This window comes from Cryptotermes secundus, unplaced genomic scaffold (assembly GCF_002891405.2).
Source record: "Cryptotermes secundus unplaced genomic scaffold, Csec_1.0 scaffold3161, whole genome shotgun sequence".
NCBI lineage: Eukaryota > Metazoa > Arthropoda > Insecta > Blattodea > Kalotermitidae > Cryptotermes > Cryptotermes secundus.
In genome coordinates, this window is record NW_019723002.1 from 74684 (window position 1) to 88269 (window position 13586).

General features: G+C 47.9%; 1 protein-coding gene across 1 annotated transcript; it reads left to right on the forward strand.

Annotated features, from left to right (window-relative positions):
- Positions 1–5041: 5041 nt before the first annotated feature.
- On the forward strand, positions 5042–12493 carry LOC111861600. Its single transcript, XM_033750380.1, has 2 exons — positions 5042–5810; positions 12164–12493. The coding sequence occupies exons 1-2, from the start codon at positions 5361–5363 to the stop codon at positions 12491–12493; spliced, it is 780 nt and encodes a 259-aa protein (XP_033606271.1). The 5' UTR covers positions 5042–5360.
- The last annotated feature ends 1093 nt before the right edge of the window (positions 12494–13586 follow it).

Consider the following 13586-nt stretch of genomic DNA (forward strand, 5'->3'; position numbering starts at 1 on the left):
GTNATTCTAGATCGAATCTGAGCGTGAGGGGTGACTTAGAAGGAACACCGTTTGAGTCACACTTATATGTCCCAAGGGTAGATGTGGTGTCAGCAGGGACGTCGAGCTGTGCACCCTTTACAGCTCAGAATGTAGCTGAATTGGTTAATGGGGTAAAAGAAACACAGTTCGGAATCCTTGTAGGAGGTTATACTGTTTCAAGAAAACAATTGTTAACTATTTTCTGGAGCGAGAGAGAAATGAAAAGAAAATGTGGGCTTCTGACGTGTCAGAAATCTCAAAGAAACGTTAGTTCAGTTACTCCTTTAGAGTGAGCATAGCAATCTGTACAGACTGTACCATTCTTCCTTCCGCAGTGTCCGGATCGATTGTAAGAGTGTTTACCGAGGAGGATCGCACAGCGGCGACACTTGGGAGGTACTCCTTTCGAACCTCGGCCAGAATATCTAGTAGCCTGACTGAGGTCTGTCGCATTTTTCTCTTTCTGCGGGGATATCCCGGGCTACTACCTCGACTGGAACATAACCTCCTCGTTCCGAATTTGTTTCCATTTCATCAGTTATCTCTCCATTCGACGCCACATAGTCTACCCCCTCCAAAATAGGAACATTTCACGAAACGCAATGCACCATTTTCCTGGAATGTAATATACACTAACGGCGAGGCCGCTGAGGTAGACTGCATTGGCAAAATATAGCCTGTATTGTCCTTTGGAATGCCTCTTGGCGTCACGAGCAATTCTCAGTAAATCCGGTGACACTGTATTTCAGACGCTATAAGCTTGCGTTCTTCAGTTCATTTTTTTGTGTTTGTTACTGTAGTTACATTTTGCCATAACTTGAGAAGATTGCGCAGTTACATTTCCCGTGCGTTCTGCCATCTGTGAGCGACGCTGCGAATGAAACAACGAAATTCCGATAAGGAAGAGAGGAGAACTTATTTCGCGATGCTTCCTGCCATCTGATGAGAATTGCGGAAAATCACGAGTTGCAAATATGGGATTCTGGGATGTGACGCCATGTAGTTGTGCATGTAATTACGTTATTTTTTCCCCGCGGTGCTATAGGCGTGTAGGTCTTGCATGACAGGAAGGATGGAAAAAGAACTGTTGCTCTCGTCTTCAGAATTGTCGCTGTGCGTGAGCACGAGATGGAAGCGAGGTAGCTCAGTCACTATAGTGATTAGGACACGGGCCAGAATAGAGAGGACTGGGGGCTCAGTTCCCAGCAGCAGGGACATGAGATTGTTTTTTACTTGTCGACATTGGCTCTGGGTTCACCCCGTTTCCTAGTTATTTGTTACCGGGGAATCTCTCCTTTAGGGTAAAGCGGACGGACCGTGAAACTGACCACTAGCCTCTATCGCTGAGATTAAGAATGCGTGGAGCTCTATCTCCTCTGCCCCATACGTGTTCATGGAGTGAGTGGTGCGTAGTTACACACAGGAACAAATTCACCTTTTATTTTAATATTTAAGCGGTGACTGACGGACTGACGTAGTAATCGATCCATACTTGCGATCAAGCACTTAACGACACAGCGCAGCTTCTCGGCGTTGAACCCACGGGGCTGCGTCACGACGCTCCTCGAGTTCCAGCAGCCTGTGTGCCAGTACCAGCGTGGGTCAAGCTAACAGAATGCGAAACAAGAAGCCGTTGAGAAGCCTGTGCCTAGTGTTTCCAAATTCCCGTCAGATGTTAGTCTTCGGGATTCGGGAACGAGCAGTCGGAATTCCCGCGAATTCCAGAAATCAAATCATTTTTATTTTTTATAAAAATTTATTTCCTGTATTTTTAAAGGGGTAGGGTGGCTTAGCGCTAATGCTCGAGACTTGTTCTTTTCGAGTGTCGGCCCTCATAACTCCCTCCAAGAGAATGCCGGGTGATACGTCGAGTAGGCCACGACCACTTCCAGTTTATTCACCAATCACCCCACAATTCGAGGCTGCATAGTTGCAGACACTGGCAACACACTAGCAATATTGCAATGACTCGTGTTTTGTTATGCCGTTTCTTCATCTCAGCATGAACTTGCGGCCGTCCGACCTGTGTCTTCCGTTGAAAGTGAACATGTCGCCTCAGGGTGGAATGGACTACACGGCGTTGTATCCCTTAATATAGTGCACCTCCTAGCCACCGCTGTGGGAGCCTCAAGTCCTTACATTCCTATGTCCTTCAGCATGTGCCCCGCCCTGCCCTACCCTTCTGACATTTTAGGGTACTCCGAGAGAAGGCAGGGGTGTCCAATCAAATTACGATCCACCTCAGAAGGATGGAAGTATGTAAACTGCTGTAAATGCAGCAGGTAGGCCTCTACGGTAAAGAGTGTAACTGCGATACAGGGAGAAGCTAAGGAGGGAATGTTCCTGGCGACCATAAGCGGGGTTAATGGCTTAATTCATACATCGATCACCATGCGGCCCCAGCGGCGCAGTTAATAGAATATCGCTCATTCGAAATAGTACACGTATATATAAGTCATATTGGTATAACATAATATATGTCCTATGTAGGACAACTCAAACCTGCTTCATACTGGCAAGTGAAGGGGGGGGGGGTCCTTGTTTCGTAGCGCCTGACGGTCTCCACGTGAAGTGACGTCAGACCCCACACGTGTATGAAGTTCTCTGCCAACACCGCAACCTTTTGCTTTCTGCTCTGCTCTTGTGACGAAATAAAAGTTACTGTCATACACGTCATAATGGTATTAAGTAAGTCAATAAGATAATGGTAGTTCAGCTGGTCAAATGAACCTGAATGTCCATCACCGTGTTCACAAGAGCTCGTCATTGGTCCCCATCCTGGGTCAAATGAATCCAGTCCACATTCTGATTAATATCCATTTTAATATTATACTCTCATTTACGTCTAGGTCTCCCAAGTGGCCTTTTCCCTTACGGGTTTTCCGGCTATGAATTTGAGCGCATTTCTCGTCTCTTCCGTTCGTGCTAGAAGCCCTGCACCTCTCACCTCCTCCGTGGTTGTTATTAGCCCCGCCCTTGGTTTCATCATGCTAACAATAGCTGATTTTCTTGTATCTTGTATCGGGTATTATCAGCAATATTTTCATTTCATAACTAGGCAGCAGATCTCCTTGGTCCATGCATTTCCCATTGATATCAACTCTTCAGTTTGTCCCCATCTGTGGTATGCAATTAGACATTCTGCGTGCAGTGAGCATGCCCTCTCAGGAATACGGACGAATTCCATCTTGGTACAACAGAACAATTGGTTAAACATCCCATAGAAGCAGTTATGTATGTCTTTCTAGATGTTGCCGGTTTGCAGACTGCATACGGTGTCAGATCATTTGCCTTATTTGGCGGCGTTCTGATTGGCGAAACATGTAGATGAGAATGTATTCAGAAAAGGAAATACCGCTGACGTGGCGTTTTCAACGATTGCGAAGAATCATAAGACTAATTTGCAGCTGAGAACTGTAACATGTCTATAATTACCTTAAAGCCGCCCGGTTGTGGCCTCACAGCACTGGAACAGACGGCTGCCAAAGTGCGCCGCTGTTGATGAACTGTTGATGCAGGTGGTTGGCTGACGCTTCTACTTCATGGTTCAGATCTTTGCGCAGTGACCAACTGTCGCTTCTGATGTGTTTCTTAGTTTTCTCCAGCCTCTCTCCAACCAAATGTCGGGATAGAACCCTACACTGGCTGCTGCCGCCTCCTTCCACGCCCCTTCCAATTCATCATTCAGTAAACAAGCCACAGTTCGATGCTCTATGTAGCCTGAGCTGTCGGCACCTCAGCAGCATATAAACAATAATACTCTGTACGAACGAGTAATAATGTAGTTGTGTGAGGGGAGGCACTTGTACTCGTATTAAGGGAAGATGTATGTGAGGCAGAAAACAAGCGCTGCATTTAAGAAGGCAACTTACATAATGTACGAAAGCGGCCTCCGTAGTCTAGGGGTAACGTTCCCACCTCATGACTCAAGGTACGCGGGTTCAAACCCGGCGGAGGTCGTGGAATTTTTAAGGGCGGAAAAATTCAGGGAACAAGTCCTCCGGGAGGGACTTTAAGCCGTGTGTCCCGTGTCGTAGATTTACGGCACGTAAAAGAACCTCATTTCTCTAGGAGACCTCTGAGCTAAATTACAGGTTCTTTCCCGCCCAAGTAGTCTCCAATGCCTCTGGTGGATGGGGGAAGCATCAAGGTACCGGGGGCCGACCTCGTTGGCTCTACGGGGGCTGATGGCACGCACCGTTACCGGTAGGGTATGGCGACAGTAGAAATTGAAAGGGGGACGCACAATGGACCAATAACTGGTCTAAGTGCATGGGGAAACCCACCCCCTCTCATAATACATACATAATATACGAAAGTTTAGTTCAGTAATATCTGGATTCTTCTCACCGGAGAGGATCTTGGGAAGTGTGTCAGGCTGCGCCTGTCACCTTAGGCAAGTAACACGACCGCGCCGCCAGGAGATATTAATGCAGGGGCTGTCGCTCGGATCACACATGTATAATGACGTCACAGGATGCATGCCACGTGGAGTTCATTGATCTTTGCGCCCCACAATGACGTCAAACGCCGCGCTTGTCCCCGATTCCTGATGTGTTTTTTGCAGAGTTCCGCCACTTTCTGCTGTATAAGGGACACACACCGAAAAAAGTTATGGAGCGGGGGTGGCGAGGAGGTACAGGTGTACTTTCCCCCGCAGTATCCACGGGATATGACGTGAGAGTAGTAAAGAGAGAAATTCGGAGCTCGAACCACGGTCTTCGCCCTCAGATGAAATGTGGTTACCCTGTGAAGTCTCGGGTTCACACCGCTCGTCCTGTTCTTTGGGCATGGTTCGTTTGGTGAACGTATAGCGGCGCTGTCAGCAGCCCCGACTAAATGGCGTGGAATGATAGGTTGATTAGTGAATGACGAATAGGAAAGGATGTGAAAGGAAGCGGCAGCAGCCAGTGTAGGGTTCTACCCCGACATTTAGCTGGAGAGAGACTGCAGAAAACTAGGAAACACATCAGGCACGATAGTCGGCCTCTGAGGGACCTCCCGAACAGCCAGCCAGGATTCGTGACCGTTCTGCCGGGAAGTCTGGCGACTGGCAGAGCAGCTGTACTGGGCGACTGCATGTGGTACGCAGCAAGTACAAGTTAATTTAAGTTCACTTGTATTTCTTCCTTACACAGCGCATTTAAAATGAACGCCTAATAGCGAGACAGTGTCAGTCTTTATCTTTCATCTCTGAAGAAGAATTGTTTCGAAATCTGCATCAGCGGCTGTAGAATGCATTTAATATGTTCTTGTCGATTTTGTGATTTTTCTCAGTAAATGCACTTGCCCGCTCCTGTCCGTAACAATGCGAGCCGTTGCCATGACAACCGGCAGCCATGCGCGCGCGGGCCCGCTCCGCGATATATGTGAAGTGCGGCCGGCGGGTCGCAGCAGTTGCCATGACAGCGGCCTGTGTCAGACCAGGGCTCACCGACTTCATCTCCCGTATCAGTGAGGGCGATGACAGTGAAGAGATGACCGTCGCCATGCTGGAGGACAAGCTGATCCCCCACACGCAGCACCACATACGCTCCTTCCGCAGGAGGTCCTCCGAATACCATAGTCGGAGAGTCACAACGCCGGTGTCGCCCTCTGTGCCGCGACGTCGCTCCTCATCCATTGCAGTAGCTCGTCAAGCACCGCTCATGGTGGAGCACCAGCGGCCCTGGGGCCACATATCGCCCAGGTCCGTATCTCCCCGCGGAGGGCGACAAACTGCCTCGCTAGGTGGCAGCAGCGGCTATCGGGCTCGGACTGCTTCCATGCCGGCTGTTCCCCGAAACAGGGTGAGTGTTCTGACGCCGTGTAGTTTAGTGGATCCAGTGATCCAGACTAACCATTTGTAACTGCCCGCCTGATGACGGAAACGGAACCGGGTTCCGAAACGTCTACGCAAAGTGTACCCCAAACAATGGACAATATCCGATATGTGTAAGTAATATAGTACATGGGCCGAGGTGTCGGAGGAGCTTTCTGCCTCCATATTCACTTGGAACAAGTTCTGTACTCTGAAGATGGAGACAGCAAGTGCCTACGAAACGTTGGCACATGTCAAACCACACCCGTCACATCGCAATAACTTGGCATTCACCCAAAAAAATTACGTAGTGCTGTGAGGAAGCTCAGGATTACTGGCAGGGATCTGGAAGGAGACGTCGTGGCATCTATGGCGGTGTGCGAATGAAATGACGACAAACTGTCGCTTGTGCCCCTGTTGCACTCACACGTGTCCCGGCAGCAGCCGGGACTGCCTCTGTCTGACGCTGCTGGTTGCTCTCCAAGATCATCCTGGGCACGTTATTCAGAGTCTAGTAAGATGGTGGAACAGATTGAGAAGGAAATGGCCGTGGCTGCTTTCAAGGTACTATCGCAGAACTGAGAACGGATATTCGTCTCCTGGTGGTGCTGGGCTGCTCGAAATTATTACGGCCCTGGGCCAGCGAGCGGGTTGGGACAGAGAGGGTGCTGCGATCGGATCCCTACCAGGACACCGGCACGTGCTGGGATAGTACCTCGATAAAGCCATGATTGGTTCCTTACAAATCCTTCCCAATTTATCTTTCGTCATCATACGAATCGATATTATGTTACGTCGGGAAATAGATTCGTAGCCAGCTGTATCCAACCCACTTTGCCAAGGGCTTGACATTCGGTATTATACGTTATTTCCTTGTCTTCTTTGCTCTAAATGTACGGCGTAAGAGAACTGTGTTTCTGTCGCTCCTCTGAACGAATTATCCTGAAGTCCGAGCTTCAGTTTCTGCACATTTGTCGCATATCTTTTCGTGGTTCCCGCCGATACGGGTATTAGGTCACGTCCACAGTAAGCCGTCCGAGATCTGTTGATCGGCATATATCTCGTCAGGACACCAGCAGTTGTGTTTGCTTGCGAAGCAAAATTGTGGGGAAACAAATGCAGTTCGCGAGATTCCATTCTTTGTAATTGTCACGGCAAGAAAGCCGTGGAATGGAAATCAGTTGAAGCAATTCCACGACCCCTGCAGTGTTTGGTCTTCACCGTCCAGTGCAGTGATTCTCATGTCGTTTGCTTGGGGAAAAGCGGTAGGGACTTCAACCTGACCACTCGCGTCCGTCTTGTGCCGAGGTTAAAAATGGTGGAAATTGTAGTCGGCCTTTCCTGGGCTTGTTTCGCCGTAGACGTTGCCTCGGACAATGATGCCGACAATTGCCGGCCTTATCTCTTTTCCCGCGCTTCTCTCGCGGTTGTCATAGTGACAGGCTGGGAATGTAAAAGGATGGATGGGCACCAGCAGACACCGCCGGTCTGGTGGCTACGAATTTGTACAGTTCTTCGTGTAAGGTTGAGCAGGATGGTGACTAGCTCTGGCTGGGATCGGTGGAGCAAGAGATCTGGTCTCTAGGTCTTAAGATGCCTGGCTTAGCGGGACAGAAGGAATCTGCTTGCACACGCAAACGTGCGTCAGAGAGAGAATTTATTATTTAATACATGTATACTGGCGCTGATAGTTACATTTATGTTTACAAGTATCCACTTTAATAATGTGATGTGCTTCCATTAAGTCACAATGGCTAAATAGTTTGTCGTGGTTCACACTGATCACTATTAAGTAATGTATCCTAGTTGGCCGAATAGTTAAGTAATTGGTAACTCAGTAATTCCGAAGGGCGCAGATTCTGCGTCCTACCACGTGAAGAGACTGGGAACGGACTCCGCGTGGAACTTGCCCGTTCTGAGACTGCAGACCCCTAAGGATCTCCAGCTTTCGTCACAAGTTCCCTCCCTTGAAATCCTTCATTGGTTCATTTCGAAAACAAGGCGGTCTCAACATTTTTGCAATTTTCAATCAGCTGACTTTCCCAGGGAAATCCCGACCTTAATTCCTCGACGGCACGAGAGACAGACCCTCGATGAATGATCCCGAAACCGCCGGTTCAAGAAACTCATATTCCAGAATTAATGACTCCACGAGGCTGTCGAATCTCAGGTTCTCAAGGAAAAGCCGAGATCTTGAAACTTAACAAAATTCTAAGGAAGACGACCAATGCTACAGGCCTTCCCGGCCCACAAAAGTGCACGAAGTCTCCTGATTTTCCTCATTTTCTGTGTGTATCTTCACACAGGATCATTTTCTTCTAGATCCTTTCCATTCGATCTTGTCACACGAGCTCGTCGTGTGAAGCGAGTTACTGACCGTATCCTCTAGAGCGAATGACCACAACTAGTTTGTTATTGAGGAGTGCCTCCAGTTAGCTTGGGAATTTTTCCTACTGCAGGATTTTAGGTTCTCACAGCGCTGTTCATGAAGAGTCAACCAACATTTCGGAGGAATGAGTCGTCACAATCTTCGAGGTCGAAGAATACCTGCTTCACGCTGGTTTCCTGCTTGCCATATTGTTGACCCCGAATATGGAGGCGACATATTCCACCGAAATTTTGGTTGACTTTCAACGAACCGTACGGTGTCATATCTCAGTAGAGAGTTCGTTTAATTGTCAAAGTTGCTTACACAAGAGAACACTGCAGAGTTTTTGCCGTATTTTTAAGAAATCTCTGAAGATTGTCACATAATTTGAAGATAGCGCCAGTCCGTCCGAATGACACATACCCGACCTATTAACGGATTTCCACGAAGTTTAATATTCAGTTCGGGAACTTACAGGAAGGGGAACATCCGCCGTTGGAAACCGCTACCCGGCAACGGCTAGTGAAGACTGAAAAGACTTTATGTGTGCCGTAGTCACAGTGATCTTTGGAGTGTGTAATTCAGCGAGACTGTCGTAGTTTGTAGTTTCGTGTGTTCAGTTAATCTGATTACCAATCCAAATCTCGTATATAGTCACTCGCGTGATAATATTATTCCTGAAACATGAAAGTAAATGACAATTTTGGAGAACTAGGCGTATAAGTTGGTATGATAGCAAAATGGTTATACAGTAAAGAGAATGTTTACATATGTCTCGTGACTCAGCGCTTGCCTGGTTACAGAGCAACGAAGTCAAGCAAATTTAACAGCGCTTTCAGGACCTCAGACTAGACCTAAACAGCGACAAAATATACAGACAATGAGTTGTACTGAATGTGAATGGAAGCGATCACGAGGAGGGACTGAGGAATACGGCTCAAAATCTCGAGGATAATCTGTCGCCGTGCCGAGATTTGAATCTGGAACATTGGAATAGGAGCCACCGGGCCACTCCGAGAAGTGTACAGGTTCCATACCTTCCTCGCCGAGTGCCTCATCATGACGCGTAGGCTGAAGCTGTCGTGTTCTGTCTTACTGATCAAGAGAACAGAACCCATTGAACCCACATTACAGCTGCTATTGAATGCAATTCGAGCGTCTAATGGCGATGATATCGTTTGATATGTGTAGCAGAAAATATTAAGAGTGACGCGCGAACTAATCCCGCCACAGGGAGGCCAAGAAATCGGAAGTCCAAACGGTGGAAAGGTAAGTCTGAGAGTTGGTGTATTTCAGAGCGATCAGCGTTGGGCATGTGGCGTGTGATTGCGTTCGGCCTGTCAGTCATCATCCCGCCAGCTCTCGTGCTTCCTTCGGCGTCTCAGGATAGGATACTGGTCCCAGTGCGATAGGCCCGACAAATTATCACGACTCTGTCATCAGGAGGGGCTTCACAACTGATGAGAATTATTATAGAGACAAGAGGAGACATTGAGGGTTTCTCTTCCATTCATATTAGTTTCGTGGCGTGCGGAAGATGGTGGAACTCTGATTTAGAATTATAAATGACTTGAAACGAATCGATCATGGTACATTTCAGGCTTTGTTATCAATCAGTTGGAAAGTCTGATGAAACCACGGAACTGTGGCATGTGGCCGAGATTCGAACACAGGACCTCTCGCCGTGACATTTGTCGAGAGACCTGACGCTGCTTGGTCAGCCACGTCACGTTCACCCCTCAATGTCTCAGCATCTCACCGCAATTGCATACTCCCCTGCCTGTAGCACTTGGCGGGGACACCTGTTGCCTGGTCATCGTGTCAGCTGCTTGAATTTCAGTAAACGTTCGCATAGCCACCATGTTGATTCTCTATGTCACTGTCAACATGCGGCGATTTATAACATACTACGAACAGATTATCTATAAGTGGGTATTGATCTGACCTACTGAAGGCGTCATTAGATAAATGTAAATTAATGAAATAAATACGATATAACCTCAACAGCCGATGCAACTTCCTAGAACATGACAATATTGGCAAGTACAAGATATAACAATGCGTTGTGTCGGCAACATGTTGGGTTGAAGTACAGCCTGGATCTGAGGGCCTCACAGAGGTTGCCGTGAGGGATGCCGTCTTCAGGGATGTGCTCCTTGTAGTTCGCTAGTTCACAGATTTTTAGGGGGAACTTACTGCGTCTCTCTTCAGGGTCAAAGAGTAAGCCAAACAAGAAAACATCTGTCGGACAACGTGACGTCACATCTCGGAAGACTGTTCATCTTGAGACAGAGTGTCACAATAGAACTGTTCCGAGACGTAGGCTCACAGCAGGAACACATTTCAATCTACACAACTCAACGAGAAATGTATACAGTTCGCGACTGTCTGGACTCGAACTCAGAACAGTTCGTGTAAAGCTTTGGTATTTTAATAACCTATCCCCTTAGCTTGGTGCCCTGGACTCCACGGCGAAGTATTTTCGCACTTGCGATGCTCGCCGTGATAGGCAGGCAACTTCTCCGGCTCTGCTGCTGTGCATGTAGCCCAGCAACTTTGCTGCAGGCGTAAAGTGTGTTCTGTCGCACCAGAAAGTCAAGTTGATCTTTTGCTTATTGAAATACCTTGCCATGAATGGGTATGGGGGAGTGGATATGTAAGTTCACACGGTATGTGGAAAGTGCTTGGTTCGAATCTGGACTGGAACACCCGTTATTCTGATTAGGGTTTTTTTTTTGTGGTCTTTCTCGGACCCTTCATTCAGGCAAATGTCGGGAGAGTAAGTACATAATCGCTTCCTTCCAAATCTCTTCCAATTCATTATTTATCTCTCATCCTACCCCTCAACGCTGCGTTGTCTGGGATACTGACAGAGTTGGCAGGTGAACTGCAGAAAGGACCCGCATTACTGACTTTGCTACTAGTTACAGTTATATGGTCAGAGTCACGCCTCGGCCACCTTACTCTCTGAACCCATCTGATTGAAGACTGGTTGGAGATAGGTCCCAGTCCCTTCTGGGAACCGAGCCGCAGTCCTCCAGCCTGTACATCGGCTTGCTGGAACGAGGTAAGGGGCGCGTAAATAGTGTTTCGCTATACAACTGCAGGCGGCTCGTTACTATGGCAACGCTCCGGTACCCTGACGAGGTGGGCTGTTGCGCACATTTGGATAAGGTCATGGCGGACACATTACTGTCGCGATTGATTCATTTCCGCCTATTTAACGACGATATTTTTATTGTAGAGCTTATTATGGCGTTGACTGAGATCGAAGAAGCCGAATATTGAACTGCAAGGATTTCAGAGGAGAATGCCATGGCCTACATTAGCGCAGCGCTAACCTGGCCGGTGCTTCTTGGCCTGTTTTAGCTACTATCCCAAACCACAAAGTACTTGACGGCCGTGCCGTTACTCGCCTGGTTTTCACCGTGGTGACCCAGGTTCGATACCAGGTCAGGTCACGTGATATTTTTGATGACGAAAATGGCACTGGGACAGGTTTGCATCGAGTACTTTAGTTTCCCCTGCATTCCACCGACTGCTCCACACTCATCATCTATCAGCTGGGGCTGGTACAATAGGCCAATTAGTGGCTGCCAAGTGGACTCAGTCTCACCCCACCCCAAGAAACTAAAAAAAAAAAAACCGACCTGACCGGTCTTAGGCCAGTTGCATGTCCCCACAACCTAGCCGGTTGTAGTAGGAAAGTTGTGACATTCTTGTACAAGCGACACAAACATTTGTTTTTTATTTATTTAACGACGCTGTTCTTAGTTCAGGCTATATAGCGTCCAGAGATTGCCGAATAATGACTTGAAACATGTGGAAGTGGTTGTGGCCTATTTGGAGATACTATCCCCGCACTATATAGGATGGCATCTCTCAGGAAGGATAGCCGGACTCCGAACCGATATAAGAATCCGGGACCACCCGAATGCGAAGTGCGGTTTCTGATCTCTTTTCTTGTTTTGCAGCCGATGTTGGGGCAGCTGCGACGCTGTGAGGAGATGGATTACCAGCAGGAGGAGTACTACCGCGTCCGAAGTTTCTCAATCACGCCCAACGGGATCTTCAATCTGGGGGACTCGTTCAAGTCTCGGCGTTCCCGTTCCATTAACTCAGTGAGCTCAACTGGCTCGAGTCACAGTGACGTCAGCCTGCCGCCCAGAGAGCGTCTGCCCAGGTACACTTCTCTCGGGGTAACCAGACAGGTTATTGTAGCGGCAGTGCCCTACATTTGTACTCGAGAAATGTTTCGTTGGAATTTCAACCCCAACACCGGCTATCCTGGCAGGTTTCCGTAGCCTTCCTCAGTCCCTCCAGGCAAGTATGTGTAAGGTACATCCATCATCCTATTTTTATTTAAAACATAACGTTTCGGAGACAATTCTATCTCCGTCTTCAGGTGGAGGAACCTACTCAGGTGGGCCCAATAGATAGAGCTAGTCCCTACCTCTGGACGTATATAGTACATTGATAAGGGCACACCCGCTTCCTTCTGAATCCTTTCCAGTTCATCATTCATCTGCCACCCTACCATTGGACGCTGTACGCTCTAGATGCTGACCACGTGAAACTCCTATGTTAAGTCGTGTGCAGGCAGCTGATCTTCATAGGATTTCTTGTTGACCTGAAGGCTTATCACCGTCATTACAGAGAAATCCCGTCTTTCGTCTGTATTTTGAATCAGTACGTCCAAGTTCACATCTCACAACCAGTATGCTTAATATCCGTTTTAATATTATTCTCTTATCTATGCCTACGTCTCCCAAGTGATATTCTATTTTAAGCTTTATGAATCAAAATCATGTTTGCAGTTCACTTTGCTGTCTGTCTCTCTGTGTACCCTCCTTTTGAGGGGGAGCTTATGAGATCACCTTGTTGTCTGTGTGTGTATCCCCAGTAATTTTTTCGTTTTCTATGCGGTCCGTGTCGTATCAAGTGAAAGTAGGCTATTAGTTCTTCCCCGAATTTCTTGTATAGAATGCATTTTGTTTGCCTGTCCCACCTCATTTTGGTAGTGGTTGTTACAGGTGGACGAAAGGTACTCTTTCTGAAGCAGCTCTGATGTCGTGTCATCATCAAATAGTGATGTAGATCGCCACGTCATCATTTCAAAGTTACTGGAATCTATCTTCAATATACCATGTCACGTGGCAGCGTAATTGGTTGAGGTACCATGCTACAAGCCGGAAGGTCGCGGGTTCGATTCCCGACGAGGTCACTGGATTTTTCAGTTGCTCTAATTCTCCCAGCCGCACTATGACTCTGGGGTTGACTCAGCCTCTAACAAAAATGAGTACCAGAAATCTCCCTGGGGGCAAAGAGCGGCCGGTAAGGGTAAGGCTGACAACTTGACCGCCATCCGTGAGCCGGTTGTCTAGAGAAAATGTGGGA

Excerpts from the sequence above, each read along its gene's own strand:
- LOC111861600 (XM_033750380.1), top strand. The coding sequence starts at position 5,361 with ATGCGCGCGCGGGCCCGCTCCGCGATATATGTGAAGTGCGGCCGGCGG. Across the intron at positions 5,811-12,163 it reads CGGCTGTTCCCCGAAACAGG|CCGATGTTGGGGCAGCTGCG; the intron begins GTGAGTGTTCTG and ends CTTGTTTTGCAG.